This window comes from Molossus molossus, unplaced genomic scaffold, assembly GCF_014108415.1.
Source record: "Molossus molossus isolate mMolMol1 unplaced genomic scaffold, mMolMol1.p scaffold_m16_p_10, whole genome shotgun sequence".
NCBI classification, from domain to species: Eukaryota; Metazoa; Chordata; class Mammalia; order Chiroptera; family Molossidae; genus Molossus; species Molossus molossus.
In genome coordinates this window covers 93,704,566-93,721,945 of record NW_023425345.1, presented here as the reverse complement: position 1 = coordinate 93,721,945, position 17,380 = coordinate 93,704,566, and the positions used below count along the sequence as shown (strand labels likewise).

The following is a 17,380-nucleotide window of genomic DNA, read 5'->3' as shown; positions in this document are numbered from 1 at the left end:
GACCAATGGGGAGCGAAGGATTCAGGGAAGGAAAAATGTAAGGGCACCTGGGTGACTTTTGTCTCACTTTTCTAAAAGTGTTAAAATTAACAAGCTACTAAAGGTCACGGCCCGAAATGTCAAACACTAGTCCAGGTCGTTTATATCATCTTGGACTCACGTGCTAAGCGGCTAAATGGGAAACTTACCTCGTAATTCATATGTCCTTTACTTCCTCTTCTGCCTGAAAGATTCATGGCATCTCGGGCCCAATTGTCCACCAACTTGTGCAGGTCATCTGTGAATGTGCCCTTCCTGCTGGAGGTCATGGCAGGGGGCTGAGCCTGCGTGGCTTGGCTGTTCACTGCTCCTCCAACAGTGTTTGTGCTGCTGGTCCCTAGAGTCAGAAGAAGCAACAGAATGGAACCATTACGTGGTGTTTGAGTTATACTTTAATGAACAGGAAAAGCTTCACAGAATGATGAATGGACAAGCCACAGAATGGGGAGAGGATGGATTGGGAAGCCATGTAAGAAAGGAGGATTCCAAGGTCTTATTTAACCAAATGTTTTGCCATAACAGGGTGATGAAACCAGATTCTCTTCAGGAGCTGCAGGTAAGGCTACAGGACTCAGGACAATGGTCAGCACAAAGGGCAGGGCCCTCTCTAGCAGCCTGTTCACAGAGCATCTGCGTATGGAAACTTCCTGCCGGTAACCGGTCCCAGCACTGCACCGAGGAGGGAAGTGTGGGATGGTCAGTGAGGCTAGTTGCTCTAGAGTGTTGCAAAACACAGGGCAAAACAAAATGATTTCTTGATCACTGGGGCAGGGATCAAGGAGGAGTTATAGAAATGCAAAGATAGGTGTTTGGCCCGGCCGGTGTGGCTCTGTGGATTGAGCATCATCCCATGGACTGAGAGGTCCCGGTTCGATTCGTGGTCAAGACACTTGCCTGGGTTGCAGGCTCGATCCCCAGTGTGTGACATGCAGGAGGCAGCCAACTGATGTTTCTCTCTCACACAGGTGTTTCTATCTCTCTCTCTAAAAAAAGATTAATAATTTTTTTTTTTTTAAAGAGTTTGGCCCAGGAAAAGACAGGGTTCCCAAACTATGTGGACACTGCCACAATCTTTAGCTATTCTTGAATAGAAAGAGGTGGTAAGAGAAAACACCATGCTCTGTTCAAAAAACTTTTTTACCTAGACCCGTAAACACAAATTTGTAAACATAAACTTGGGAGGAATGAAGGCTTCAACCTCTCCCAATGTCTGAGTGAAGAACCAAGATTACTTGTGAGGAAGGTTTGTTTGCCTGAATCTTTCAACTCCAGGCAGGCGTGCTACTCCTGAAGACGACCTCAGTTTCAACTGGCTCAAGGGTTCTCAGCCCTTCCACCCCCTTCCCAGAAGAGCAGGCACTCTCGTGGAAGAAATGGGAACATTCAGCTGAGGCAGGGATGCAAAAGGGAGGAGGAAGCTTTGAGGTATGATGGAGGAATTCTAGTTCTATGGTTTGACGAGAAAGAAAGGAGTCTGTGTCCTGCCTGATTTCGGCTCTGCTGGAGGGCACACTGCAGAGTATGCGAAGAGGCACGTGTCAGGGAAGAGGGAGAGAAGAGTCATGATCTTGTTTGTTTACCCTCACCCCACCTTCTTACCAGATTTCACATTGGCTGCAGAATAAATAAAAGCTACTAAGTAAGTGGGAAGCCACTAGGCGTTGAGATGTCCAGGGAACGCTGGGGCTCGGTAAATGCATGCCTTCTGCTCTCAAGGCCGCAGCAGCACCAGAGCACAGCAGCACACCTGAAGCAGCTCTGCCACTGAAAAGCCCTGATCCATTTCTAGCCCAGTTTGCACCCCACTACCCAGGGGACGGCACACACAAGCATGTCTGTACTCGAGAGACAGCTAATTCAGAGGTGAAGCTGCAGAGGAAGGTCACATGCTTCTTACCACCAAGGCAAGACATGAACTACCGCAGTGTGTGCCATCTCCCCTCAGTGCCCGCTGCAGTCCCAGGGATCGCTCTCGCACAGACAGTGTGAAGGGGAGAGTGAGCTCCCCTACGGGACGGGGAACCCAAGTGGAAAGGGGTACAAGCGCAGGAAACAGCCTTCCTCGAAGAGCAAGAGGGAGACAGTGGGGTGGGAGCAGAGGCAGCGGGGACGCAGTTGCGATGTGAAACCCGAAGGTAAGCGCGTCACATGCACAAGGACTGCCGTCCTGTCGGAGTGACCACTGCTGGTGAGCGTGACGGTGAGTGAGACGGTCAAAACAAAAACCAGACGTGATCCCAAGTGAGCAGAGCTGTGAAAGCCAAATACAAGCAGCTCGGTCAAGACGAACACGGCTCACTCACGAAGCCCGGCACACCTCTCTAGTCTCATGCTGTTGCCTTTCATGCTGTGAGGCCCCTTTATAACCAGATTTCGTTTCTCAGTTTAATCTATATTACACAATACTGGATTCTGAAAGTGAGGCTTATACCCTGAGGGAGCGTCAACCATACAGCTGACCTTCTTATTTTGGCTTCTGAAAGCAGGCTTTCCCATTAAAGAAGGAAGCAAACACATCCCTTTCTGACCAGAAATAAACTCCTGGGAAAAGTTGACCATAAAAACTAGGAGAACACATAGTCTATTTAGTCCATTTTAGTAATAAAGTGATTAAAAACATTGGTAATACAGATATTTCTGAGAACACTGTGTGCCTTCCAGAGTATACGAATCTGTAAACCTTTCTCAGTTCTACTGAAAAGCTTTCAAAAGTAGTGTATGCTGAACCACCCAAAATCTTTTTTCACTTTCTCCTGCTATAATACATTTCCCCACCCCATGCCGCCAGACCCTAGTAACAATAACCTATTAGTAGCTACAATTTACTGCCCAGTATGTTTCAAGTATAGTGTTTTCTGGTTGACCCTCTAAGTGGCCTGTAAGGTTGTTGAACTATCTGCACGTTAATGAGAAGCCACCAATCTGAGAAGTCAAACTCGACAAAGTTGTGCTTCTCGCCTCACCAATCCAACAGAGGTGGGGTACAGGCTCTCGCAGGCTTTGACCACTGTTGATTTTCCAGTGGTTGGCACATACTTGTTGACTAATTCTTTCCCAAAGGAGTCAGGAATCCTTGATCTCTATATACATATCCATGGGCTTATCAAGCCATAACTATCAGAGAGGTAGGCTCACAGGGGGTCATTACTGAAAACATTGACTATGAGGTGATTTCTTAATCTGGAAGGATAGCCAGTGGTCAGCGAATAAGCATGTTAAAGAATACATGAGAACAGGTGCAGAACTAGAGAGATGGAAGTTGGGAATCAGGGAGTTGTGAGGCGTCAAGGTTCAAAGAACTCATGGATAACAGGCTTTGCAATCGAGGACCAAAAATAACAGAAAAAAGATAATTACTACAGAGCTGGTTGCAAGGACAGACTTTTTTCACCATCTTCCCTGAAGCACAAAGAGAGAGCAATGTGTTAAAAATAAAGAAACATCAGTGTAAAATATTTAGAATCTCCAAACAGCACACAAAATCCCAGCAAGAGAAAGCAGGAGGGGAGACAGATTGGTAGGACCTGGAGCCCTAGCCACAGATGTAGTTCCGTGGGATGTACCTTACTGGCTGTTAGCTTTAACTTAGTTAACTGATGGACTGTGGTACCTGGCTGACAAAAGCGGAATTTCCATACCCAATCTTTGTATCTACCCTGCATTAAGGTTCTGGGATAGGAAGGAGCTCCAGTTTTTCAGATCTCACTGCTTGAATTTCAAATACCCAAGCAGTCTTTCCATTGACCCTGTCTCACTTTCTGTTTCTCCTGCTGGGTTGTTAAAAAGCACTCAATTAAATGCATTAGCAATTCTACCAAAGTAGGTTAACAGATTACCATGGTTACAGTTTTCACTTCATTTAAATTGACTAATATATTTCCACATCCTACACATATATACTAACGCTTTCCCCTCTAGAAAGATCTTTAAAAGTATATGGAAAACAAGCAACTTTTGAACATAAAGCATTAAGGCAAGCCATGCTTCCAAATCATTATCTATTCTGAGAACATAGAATAATGCATCCCAAACTAGTAAGACCTCCATGCCTATAAGCACCTGGTTTTTCTTTCCACATTTGTTTTAAATCTGCCACTTGCAATTTGTTCAACAAGGCTTATAAGATATACTGTATACTGATATGCTTTCAACAAGTGTAGGGCCTCTCATTTTAGACCAAAAGGAAGCGATAAGATTTAGTATTTCTAAATATTTTCATTTGAACAACAGTGTAGTAACACCTACCTTTAAGTGTGATGAGAATTTATTGAATAAATTTGAAGTGTACCTGTCATATTACACTTTAGAAAAAAGCCTTGGTTCTCTTTATTCCCTCTTAAATATTTCAGGCTGTATAACACTTGTCTCCACTATTAATGTCTTTTCATCTTTCTAGCTGGACACATAAATTAAATGTGTGTTTAAGCGTCAAGATGCTAATATGCTTGGTCCAGCCTAGTTTAACCAAAAAGTAATTGATCTGAATGCTCAAAAATCACACATGCTTAGAAAACTACCAAACTGGGTAATGCCTTCCACACCCTTTGTCATGTAGCTCTGGTCTAGTGATATGTGAGGCCCGAGGACCTCTGAACCATTTTCAGAGACAGTGATGGCCTTAGCACATGCATTAAAAAGCACGCCAATAACCACATCAGAAGTTTGAGGCCTTAACAGAGATCTTTATTCAAACTCTAACAAAGGTTTTCTACTTGAGCCCTACTTCTGTTTTTTAAATTTTATTTCAATATACATTTCTTGGCCAATCAGAGGGAAATGATGTGTGCTTCCCCAGTGCGGCCTGTTTCCATGTATGTAACTTTATCTGATCAGTACAACGATCCTAGAAGACAGGCATCATCTTCATTTCACAGATGGGGAAGATGGGCTGGAGAGGTTGGGAGACTTGCTATTGTGTCTTGTGCTTAAGAAGAGAGCTGGGAAATCACAGCTCACAGCAATTAAGTTAAAAAGACCATTTTTGCTTGCAGGTGCGGGGATTTGGTCTTTAATCAAAGAAAGGCTTTATGAGAGTAACTACACTGAAACCTTTTCAACATTTGATCTTATGAAGTTAGAAGGTAGTGCTGGTGAAAGGATCCAATAAAGACATTCTAGCATCTTTTCAATTGATAGATGGTTAGGCTTAATTGACCAGAAAAAGATTCCAACCTCCTCTGAAAAATAGAAAAGTACGGCATAACTTTTACCTACTGCCAGGATCTAAGTGCATCAGTGGTCAAGATGCTTTCTGACACTTCTGATGCTAAAGCAAGGGCAGTACTGAACAGGACTGAAGTTCAGTCTTCACTATTCTTTCTTTAAAAAAAAATTTACTGATTGATTTTAGGCAGAGGGAAAGGGGGAGCGAGAGGACGAGAGAGAGAGGGAGATAGAGAGGAAGAGAGAAAGAGGGAGAGAGGGAGATAGAGAAAAACACTGACTTGTTTTTCCACTTATTTATGCATTCATTGGTTGATTCTTGTATGTACCCTAACCGGGGATCGAACCTGAAACCTGGTGTATCAGGATGATACTCTAACCAACTGAGCCACCAGCAAGAGTCCAGTCTTCATTATTCTGAAGGATCCAGAAATCTATAGCCTGACACCATATCTACCCTGTTATGGATCTATAAAGAAGCAATTCTATTAGAAAGTTATTTTGAAGTTTATAGAAACCTATGGTTACTTCTACACCTTTTATCATAATTAACATAGGGACCCAAACTTCTGACGTTAACAGTAGTTCAGCCAAGCCACTGAGTAGATGATATACAGACAAATGAAAATGGACTGCATGAAATATCAGATCCAAGCAGCAGAAAAACAAGGGCGAGGAAGGAGTAAAGGTGTTACACACAAAGAGCCAAGCAGGGCGTACTCAGAAATCGGGTCCTCCTGCCACCAGGTTTGAATGTCACCTGCTCAGATGCACAGTTAAACTTCGCACAGCCTGTGGGAGGGGAGAAACAGGGAAGAACAGAGAGAGAAGAGACAGAACACAACTACAAGATGTTAGAAACTTGAGGCTGGAGTGGTGAAATGCGCTACAATGGCACACAGAAGAACAAGCTTCTAGGGAAAGGTCAAATATACAGGACAGAAAAATTAGGCCTTGATTCCCTCCATCTGCAAAAAGCCGAAGCTTTTCGCAGTGGGAATGCTACCTAGTTTTCACTCTTACCAACAAGTACATTTATCTTGTGAAGAGATAATCCAATTTTAGTATATTGTGACAAAAGTACCTAAGAGCTACTTATCCTTATTTTTTCCGATTCTTTTGTACCCAGACACCCAACTCCCTTCAATGCTTGTTCTAAGGTTACAAAAACTCTTTCCTCTACAGGCATGTTTTGAACAATCATTAATAAACAAAACTATATTTGAAAAGTAGGTAATATACATAAAAAATTGAGTTGTAGGGCTATTCATCTTAGCATGCTACTCCCATACTTAGAAGTGAAAAAAGGCTACACTAGCTAATCCTGCACATTAGCTTTCAGAACTTGCTAAAACTCCTTAGAATTTAGTGCAGAAAATCTAAGTCCAGTCCTAAAGCATAAGTTGCAAATCTCATATGGGCCCTTCATATAGCTCACAGGCCTAGCTGTTTTCCCTTGAGAAGAAGCTATCTCACCTGATAGCAGTGATGAGTGCACCTAGTCTAATCATCACCCTCACCCCTTCAGCCCAAAGATCCTTGGAAGTGCACAGCACACAGGTGAAGCTCTGGTCAACTGGTCTTCTAACTCACGTCAACAACAGGTTACTCATTAGGCTTTTGTCCTGGATAAGGCAGTATTTCCATTTTAATGTTTCTGGAAGATGATGGTTGTTTTGGTCTCTTACCTTGACCTGGAGCAGAAAGGCTTGGTACTGAAATGGCACCCTCACTGGTGAAGGCTGAATAGAGGTTGTCACTGGAGGGAGATGGCTTAAGGGGCTGTAATAGTTGATTCTGCCCCGTCTCTGGGATGTTGCCAGGAGGGTGGAGGGTTTGCTGAGGGTGCAAGACTGAAGCTGCACTCTGACCAGATAGATTACCTGCCAGAAGATAAAGTGGCATGAGAAAACACGCACAGCTTTCCCAATGCACTTAATAGGCGCTGTCCTTATTCCTCCAATTTGTGTCACTGGGTGATTAATGGCATGAGAATCAACAGTTAATAGGGCCATAGGAAACTATCCCGAAACATTTTTAGTTTTAGAAAACCTAAATGGATCACAAATCTGAGCTGAGTAAGATTAGAATATGTAATGAATACGAGAATTCCATTTTGCAGTTCCACAACTGTCTTTTTTCATACCTACTGTACAACAGAGTTGGACCATGATACAAATAGGTTTGGCAAGCAGTGTCTGCTTAATCTGTCTTATAAGCATGTGTCAGATCAAGTACAGAAGAGATGTCAAAAAATGATGTAGATGGCTATGATAAGGCATATTAAAAGAAAAAAATTTTTTTTCTAGTTCTTTATTTTAGAGAGGAAAGGAGAGGGAGAAACACTGATTTGCTGTTTCACATATTTATGCAGTTATTGGTTGATTCTTATATGTGCCCTGACCAGGGATTGAACTCACAACATTGGTGTATCGGGACGATGCTCCAACCAGCTGAGCTACTCAGACAAGGCTAGTAATGCATATTTAATATTATTCTTGGTAGGTGGCCTTCAATCACTAGTCAAGTGTCTTGAAATTGGCTAATCTCTTTGTTCGTTGGTAACTAGTAGAATAAAGGTATACTCCAAAAAATGTAAAATTTGAATTAGAAAAGTTTGGGTCTCAGAAAGCTTCCAGAAAATGGAAAGCTACTAAGAAATTTGCAACTTCTCTCCAACATATTTATATTAGATCTGCAGAGCAAATATGAGGTATAAATTTATTTCAGACTTTTTCACTTTTCAACTAATTATCTGTTAACATTATCATAATTTCACCAAAGGGTAAAAGCTATCAAAATTAAAATAGACCTATAATTCATTATAAGAGATTATAATTTAACTATTTTTTAGTTATAAACACTAGAAAATTCTTTATTTCAACATAGGTAAATGAAATAAAAACTTTAATCAAGGAAATTACCACTAAAGACATAGTCCAATATCTATATGAAATTTACATTCATCCCAGTTGCAGTTATGACCAATCATTTATTGAAAAGAAGAATCTATATGAACTTAGTACTAAGTGCAGATCAATGTACTTTCTTCCAACTGCCCAAGAGTTTGTGGAAATATGAGGTTTCAGTTACCAGGCAAAGCAAAATATTTTATCCTTAAGAACAATTATAAATGAAGACTACCAATAGACAGCAATATAGATTACAATGGCATAGGCCATTGTACTCAACCAGTCTACTTTCGTAGACTAAAAAAGAGGTACTCTAAATATGAGTAGAGAATTCAAGGAATTAAGAATATTAGGAAAGTCAATCATACTCTTTTGAAATTTAGCAAAAACAACAAATGTTTAATAGGTTATATATGCTGCTGGAGACAGAAATAAAAGATGGGACAGCCATGGCTGACCTGGTCCAGGGCTTTTTACCTGAAGGCTGGGGGCTTTTATTCCCCAATGAACTGACGCGACTAGATTTGCTGCCTTTGCTTTTAGTGGGTCGCCTTCTTCTCCCTGAAAGCGGGGCAGCTGGGGGAATAATGACAGCAGGGGGGACCTTGCCCAGTTTGGTATACAAAGATTCAATTTCATGCTTCTGGCGACTCTGCAGGTCTTGAATCTCTTTGAGATGTCTATGAAAGATAACCAAACAAAATTCAAAAATATTAAAACCACCTTTGTTTAAACAAGAATTAACCACATATTCTTTAACCTCCATTCAAGCATTTACTCACTTTTAAATTTTTGCCCCAAATGTACTCAATCTAATTTTTACTACCTTGAGATTCTAGTTTGTCAACTCATCTTGCTGGCCTCCATTACTCAAGCCAAACCCAACAAACTCCCAGTCAACAAATGGTTGATGAGGTGTTGGGAGGAAAAGTATTCCTAGCTTTTGTGGCTATACACAGGAGTACTATACCAGAATTTGCTACTCTGATCCAGTTTGTCAAATATGACCAATAAAATATTCCAACATAATCTACATTGGATTCATTTGGTAGACTAATAAATAGCTAAGATTAGGTTAATAATGACAGAAAATGCTATTAATAAAAAGTAATAATATGGTAACAATAATACAAAGGTACTGAGAAAGCTCTACAACTAGAAATGCTGTGGGTCCTTAAGAGCACAAGAGACCCAATGAGAACAACATTCAGATAACTAGCTTTTCTATCATTTTCTCCTTAATAGAAATGAGACATAAGCATATCACAGTGAAAAGTATACTAATATAGGCACCAGGAGTTAAGCCTTAATTCTGCCATCATTCTTTCATAGAAGAAAACATACTTACTTTTCTCGTAGTCGTCGCAGCTCTAACTTTAAGTCTTCATCTTCAATATCTGACTCGTTGTCACTACTCATGTAAGAGGAGTTGAGTGAGTTACTAAGGCTTTGACTTAGATTTTGGATAGGAAGGCTCCTTGAGCTCAGTTGTTGGGGGGAGCGTGGACTACCTGAACCATCATCCACATCCCTACTTAGGAAGGCAGCTTCCAAGTCAGAAGATGGCCCATTCAGATGTGAAGGCTCTGAGAGTTCAGGCTTTTCTTTCTTTGGTATCACAGCAGGAAGAACAGCTTGTTCCAAATCCATAAAAGGAGGAGATGCCACTGGTCCCTCTTTCTTTGCCTCAGTGATCTTATCTTCAGTTCTTGATACAGAGAAACGACCTACTTTGTCTGCTGTAGTTGTCACCTGAAAACGTCCAACCTTGGTAGGCTGCCCAGTTTCTGACTTTGCTTCTGAGGCAGGAGTTCTGTGGGCACCATCTGGCATATCTGAAGAGATACCATGGATGGCCATCCCATTAGGTCCTGGCTTCACCAGGGTACTCTCTGGACTACTACTTGACAGCACTGAGGACTCTGAAGTGCTGGATTCAAAATGAACAGACTTTGCATCTTCTGACTTATTTTTACCCTCTTTCTGGGTATCATCCATTGCAACTGAAACCTGATAAAAAGAGACCAAAGTGAGATTGAAAAAAAAAAGTTCCCAATATTCAATTTTTAGACTGGACCATAAAAAATAAAAAATAAATTTAAAAAAGGAATCAATTTATTTCCTAGACGTAAGTAGGCTGATTATCTGTTTACATAGTTCCTCCTTAAAAAAAAAGTTTGTATTGCTTTTTTTAGAGAGAGAGGAAGGGAGAGAGAGAGAGAGAGAGAAACACAGATGCGAGAGAGAAACACTAATAGGCTGCCTCCTGCATGCCCCCTACTGGGATGGAGCCCTCAACCCAGGCAAGTGCCCTGACCAGGAATTGAACAGGGACCTCTCTCAGTCCACAGGACGACGCTCAATCCACTGAGCCACACCAGCCAGGTTAATCCCTCCATTTTTTATTATGAAAATAAACAGAATACCATTCATTATAAAAAACATATCTATATTGAGATACACAAATTAGATATAGATTCTGAGTGGCTGGCTAAGCTTACTAAGTAAATTACTTTCATATCTTATGCACAGAATTCACATTCAAATCTTAGTAAAAATATAAATAACTGGTCATGGAATCTTGGGGGTTGCTTGTGAATAAGAAAAACTGCAAAGATGAAATCCAATAAATGTTAAATGCCAGCTAGGTTTTAAGAATCAACACAAGTGCTACCCTCATCTCCAAGTGCTATCATGAGAATGTGAACTGAGAAAAAGGCCTACTATAAAGGGCTCCTGGTGGTTAATTGGGCTCAAAACAAAACAAAACCAGAGCTTAGCAGCCATTTCTACATAGGGGCTCTCAGGCAAACTGTGCCTCAGGGAGACGCCTGCATTGAACCACCTGCCTCTGCACTACGTGCCCACATTATTTCTGTCATCTGAGCCAGCCTTTATAAAAGAGTTCCTGGAATCCTATTCTAACCAATAGGACAGAAGCTTCCCCACCCAATCAGAGCTGAGCAGATATCAACTTCGTCATCAACCAATCAGGGTTGCTCTATTCTGGCCAATTAGGAGAGTTCCTTTTGGACCAAACTATGAGGATCTGTAGTCATATTCTTCATGAGAATGGACCGACCAGGGACCATAGGTGGGGACTTCTGTCTATATGTCAGCTCCCTTCTGGCTCTAGGAGCATACACTTTCCCTTTCCACCAAAGACTGAAAGGTGTGTTTCCCTGGTTGAAGATATCTCGAGGGGGCAGAGTTGACTGGCATGAAGCAGAGCAGACCAGCAAGGAGCAGGGCTGTCTAGCCAGACAGGGGCCAGCCGCAAGGCTGCCTCATAGCCATGCTGTTTTCACAGCCACGCTATATCACAATTGAGCTATTTTGCACTGAATAAAGTTTCCTTCTTCACCACACCCCAAATTGGGGATTCCTGTTGCTGTTGAATTGGTACCAACCACAATCGGTTGAAAAGAATTGGAAAGTAGTTGTTAAAGGAGTAATAAAAATGATATTCAAAGCTTGTTTGGCACTGTATGCTAACAGCCAGAAAATGTTTTCTTGTTGGGCCAACTGGAAAAATAAAATGAAATATCACTTGGTGCTGACCCAGTATTTTAACTTCAGAAATTAATCCTAAAAAGATTACCCTAAACATAGAAAATATTTTTATATACAAAGATGTTTACTGTTATTTTCCTCATGATGCTGGAAAAGCAACCTAATGACTTCATTAGATGGGGGGAAAGCTACAAAATATCATTCAGAGTTCAGAGGAACCAGGGCAATTTTAGGTATACACAAGTACAGGAAAAAATACATACCAAAAAGCAATCCTGGGGAGGGTGGAAGGATAGGCAGATGGTATCATTATCTATTATTTATCTACTGTTCTAAGTATTCCATATTTTCTTTAATAGCATTATTATTTTGAAGAGGGGAAAATATTAAGAGCTATAAAGTTCTATACACAAGAAATATATTATCAAATTGACAATTACCTACCCAAAAGGTAGGTAATAATTATGATAAATATACATTCTCCCAAATAGGGGAATAAAGAAAGGAAAAGTGACTGCCTTACCTGAAATCGCCCCATCTTAAAAACACCAGTTCCCGAACTAGTTGCTTTGACTTGCGACACTGGAATAAATAAATGGAGGAGGAAAAGAACTTAAATTAGCATTCTCTAGTTAGCTTATTTTCCCTTTGGCCAGAAGTATAGCAAAATTAAACTATAGATCAGATGAAAGTTGTTAAAGGCAAGGAAAATTTCCTTACCTCCTTTCCCCCTTAGGCTTTGTCCAACAAGGGGAAAATTATTGTTTGCTCTCCTACAAGATACCTTTAGTATGAAAGATTATATTGTTTGGGAAAAATTGTCAAAGCCTGAAAGTTTACCATTTACCCTTTACCCTTTACCTTTACTTGTACACATGTACGTTGATATGACTGTTTGAAGGAATTAGTTACCTACAGAAGTCCCCCTTTATCCACGGGTTTGCTTTCATGGTTTCAGTTACCCAAGGTAATTTCCAGATATTGAAATTGTGAGAGAGAGAAAACATGCACATAACTTTTATTACACAGTATATTGTTACAGTCGCTCTATTTTTTATTAGTCATTGTTGTTAGTCTCTTACTGTGCCTAATTTAGAAATTAAACTTTATCATAGGTATGTATGTATAGGAAAGATCATAGTATATACATAGTGTTCCATACTATCAGCAGTTTCAGGTATCCACTTGGGGTTTTGGAATGTATCTCCCCACGGAAAAGGGGGGAGTACTGTATAACCAAAGAAGCTTTGCAGCTTAACTACAATATATATTTTTAAAATCCTCACCTGAGGATATTTTTCCATTTATCTTCAGATAGAGTAGGAAGGAGGGAGACAGAGACACAGATACATCGATCGGTTGCCTCCTGCACAACCCCGACCAGGGCCGGGGACTGAACTGCAACAGAGATACATGCCCTTGACTGGAATCGAGCCTGAGACTCTTTGGTCCAAGGGCCCACGCTCTAACTGCTGAACCAACCGGGTGAGGGCAGCTTAACTACAATATTAAGAGATACTGTAAAACTAAGGTTAACAGGCAGTTATACTCAGTTATTCATTCTTTAACTCAAAGAGATAAACAAATGAAGGAAACAATGAGATTTTACCTAGGATATTAAGACCCATTTTTAAATGCAAATCAGCTACACAGAAAGGAATAGGGTTCAGAATGGCAAGCCTCAGAGGAGGGGGGCAGGGGTGGGGTGGCGGATGGTTGAAATGAACCAAAGAATTTATATGCATCTATGCGTAACCAATGGACGCAGACAACAATGCGGGGTTGGGGGGGTGTCTATGAGAGGAAAATGAGAAATATCTGTAACAAAAATAAATTAATAAAAATGGAAAAAACAAATTAGGCACAGTAAAAGATTAATAATAGCTAATAATAAAATAATTATAACAATATTCTGTAACAAAAGTAAAAAAAATAATAAATGCAAATCAGCTATGGCAAATTGGTTAGGCAACACTTAAGCAAAATCCTAGAACAGGACAGTAAAGGTGCTAGAATCATTAATATGTAGTTCTGAGTAACTTTAAAGCCACCTAGGTTCTCTCCAGGGACAATTACTTGTTCGAGTTTCTTTCTAGAAATAATATACAATCTATCGACACTGGCATTTTCCTTATTTCACACAACCAGTAGAATACTGATTTTGGTATTTTCATTTAATGCTATAACTTAGAGATCATAAAAACGTTTCATTGTTTTTTTCTTATTCTTTTTTTTTTTCTTTATTGATTTCAGAGATAGGAAGGGAGAGGGAGAGAGAGAGATAAAAACACTGATAAGAGAGAACACTGATTGGCCACTTCCTGCATGCCCCTCACTAGGGATCAAGCCTACAACCTGGGCATATGCCCTGTTCAGGAATCAAACCAGCGGACTCCTGGTGCATGGGTCGATGCTCAACCACTGAGTCACATCAGCTGGGCAATGTTTCATTCTTTTTAACGGCTGCACAGTGTTGTACTTTATATACGTAACATATATAGATATGACGTATTTTAAAACACGGTACCACATTTTAACCAGGTTTCTACTGATGAACATTTAAGTTATTCAAACTTCTTGCTATTATAAAAATGCTCTAGTAAATATTTCCTTATAGATCTGTGGAATAAATACCAAAGTATGGAAGTGTCAAATCATTTCCATTTAAAACTTTGACATACATAACTAAATTTATTTTCAAAAAGGCTGTACCAAGTCACCGGTGGCATTACACTTTTCAGTTTACAATGAAAAATGGGAAGTGCTATCATTTGTAGTTTTACTTTGCATTTCTGCTATCATAAAGAAAGTTAAGTATTTTCATACCTATGTTTCTTTTTTCTGTATCTTTTATTTTTTGGTTCATGCTTAATTTATAGAACTCTTTATATTAGCAAAGTAGCCCTTTATGAGATATGAATACATGCACACACATACATTTCCCAGTTTTTCATTTATCTTTGGACTCAATGGCATGTTTTTTCCATGCAGAAAAACTTAAATCTATTACCACTTCTGGGCTGGGTACTAAGAACAGAAACATTTTTCTCTATATATGAGAGATCAGCAAGCTACAATGCATGAACCAAGTTCAGTTCACTGCTTGTTTTTGAAAACAAATTTTATTGGAGCACAGCAAAACTCACTCATTTATGTACTGTCCATTGCTGTTTTGGATCTACAATAGATTTGAGTAGTTGTGACAGAGACTATATGGCTGGCAAAGCCTAAAATATTTACTTTCTGGCCCTTTACAGAAAAAAGTTTGTTGAACCTGTTCTAGACAGTTAAAAAGGAAAATATTCTTTTTGTCTCCTAAAGTACCACTTTATGGTATAATTTTTCATCTGTGATCCATTTGGAATTTATTTTGGTCTAAGGCTAATGATCACTGCTTTTTTTCCAGATGGCTGTCCAGTTGTCTAAAACCATTTACTAAAATACCCCATCACTTTCTCTATGATTTAAGGCCACCTTTCTCATACTCTATATTCCCTTGTAGTCTTTCTATTTCTAAACTGTATCATTTGTTCCAGTGATTTTCAAGTCACTTATTTTAAAACAAGAAAGCCAATTCCCTTGAAAATATTTTGAGAGGTTTTAAGTGAAATTTAGCATTTAAGAAGGACAGGAAGAAGTAAGAGCATTCAGGTTATATGGGGAAGTACATTTATGTCAGGTATTGAGAATAGATATATTATAAAAGGGAAAATTAATAGTAAGCATGTGCTATACAAAAATCATATTGCAAAAGTATAGCTCACATTAAAGTATTTTCACTTTTAAACTTGATTCTGAAGGAAAAGGCAACAAAAAAAAAATGGAATCTTTAAATTTCCCAGGTTCTTGATTGATGATTTAGTGAAGAGACTTACTACAAAACTTCAGAACAGCAGTAATTGATATGAACTTATGGCTAAGGACATGATGATAAAAGTCCTAATAAAATATTTAAGTTGCTGATAAAGATTATTTTTACAAATTAAGTTGGAAATATGCCTTACTAAAGAGATTATATTTTATGGACATGCTAATTTTAATGACTCTAAAAATATATTAAAATAATGCTTAAACTGATTAATTGAAATATTTTACAACTGTATTTCTACCATCTATGCTATTCAAGTTTATTTCTATCTCTATACATTCAGTGACACAAAAGCCAAGAAGTTATCAATAAATTAACTGTTATATATGCTTAAATCTCATCTCTCTTAGCAAGGAGATAGCCTAGCCAATAACAAAGGGCCTTATGCTAAGAAACTATCATTACCCTTTACATGCTCTTCCTAAAAAAAACACTAAAAGATTTATTAATTTGCTAATATTACATGCTCTGGATATTAGTATCAATAGTCCTTGGTCATGAAATACATAAAAATAACAGTCTCAAGTACACCCACATTCTCAAGAATGTGTCTTTGAAATAATAACCTTTAAAAAATCAGTTATAGGGAGGTTTGGAAGTGATCATATAAGAGGAAGAAGGATGCTTCTCACCATCGTTCTGAGGCCGTGCTCCTGCTTCTGTAACTGATGTTGGAGCCGCCACGGACACAGGCTGCAAAACACACACACACAGATACCACAAAATCTTTAGCTTCAGTCACTCTTAAACTTTTGTCCTACTGCCTTTCCTCTGGCCTTTATAAAGGGCAAAAAGAAAGACAGCATATGTGAAGAAACACTTATGTCTGAGGGAATTTTCTTTTTTATTTAACAGCCCCAAAATAAGTCTAATGTAAAGAAAGAGATTTTAAAGAAGAAATTGAGTCTTAACCCTTCTATATTGCTTACTTAATTTTTCTCATGGCATACTTGAGCATAACTTGAATATACATAGAAAAGTAGTTTAATCAGATTATTGTATCACATGCCTAAAAGAAAGAAGTTAAAACTTCAAATAGCTTCCTTCAAAGCATAAATACAAAATCCATATGAACTGATCTGTGGTATAATTTTAACCAGAGATAAATAAAAGTATCTTTCAAATCAAATCTTTGCCAGTTAACTCTGGGTCAGTGCTAATTTTTCATTAACCTGTCTCATTTCTGTTTACTGAAATAAGCAGAGACTAAACAGGTGTTCAAGGTATTAATGGTCTAGGTTATAGTTTATGTTCTAGGACTGTAATATATTAAGGTTATCAAGATTTTCAAAACTTACACCAGCTGTAGATGTCACCGCAGTAGTCTCTGGACTAAGTGCTCTTCTCAATTGAGCATCAAGATCTTCCAGAGGTTGCTGGAACGAAATGAAAACAATCACAGTAAGTATAGGTCTTTGGCATATTCAGAGCCCCTACATGTAGCCCATTTATATAGGACATACTGTTTTACGCTTCATATTGACATGACATAACATGTCTATTCACTGAATATAAAACAATATACTAAGTTCAACTTAGTTATAATGCTTGATTTCTCAGTCTCTCAAAATTTTATGTCAACCTCTTAAGCCTTAGAGAAACGGTTACATTTATGTTTGTACAGTTTCTAAGTCTTCTTTCTTACCTTTTTGTTTAATGTTAAAGTGACAGAAAAGTTGTCTATTTGTTCTTTCCTTAAAAATACATTCTGAAAAATATATCAAGATCTATTGGTAAATTAATTGTATCACGTTCCCTATCTTCTTTTTCAGTTTGGTACATCTTTCTGAGAACATGTCCTTACAAATAAAAGATGACATTAATATATTCTGTCACTATCAAGGAATACAGTAAAATCTCAATATAACAAACTAATTCAGGCAAG

At 39.0% G+C, this 17,380-nt stretch overlaps 1 protein-coding gene across 12 annotated transcripts in view; it reads right to left on the bottom strand.

The window, feature by feature from the left end:
- The window catches only part of WNK1 (WNK lysine deficient protein kinase 1), a 145,842-nt gene that overhangs the window by 1,724 nt on the left and 126,738 nt on the right, over positions 1-17,380 (bottom strand). For 7 of the 12 annotated variants that reach the window (XM_036252526.1, XM_036252529.1, XM_036252530.1 and 4 more), the window contains 9 exons: positions 16,794-16,871; positions 16,128-16,188; positions 12,151-12,209; positions 9,463-10,124; positions 8,592-8,794; positions 6,891-7,085; positions 5,923-5,994; positions 3,397-3,438; positions 189-376 (listed from right to left, as the gene is read on the bottom strand). In XM_036252526.1, the coding sequence (XP_036108419.1) occupies positions 189-376; positions 3,397-3,438; positions 5,923-5,994; positions 6,891-7,085; positions 8,592-8,794; positions 9,463-10,124; positions 12,151-12,209; positions 16,128-16,188; positions 16,794-16,871 (1,560 nt within the window). The remainder of the gene's footprint in view (positions 1-188; positions 377-3,396; positions 3,439-5,922; positions 5,995-6,890; positions 7,086-8,591; positions 8,795-9,462; positions 10,125-12,150; positions 12,210-16,127; positions 16,189-16,793; positions 16,872-17,380) is intronic. The other 5 variants (XM_036252532.1, XM_036252531.1, XM_036252533.1 and 2 more) reach the window with 1 other exon arrangement.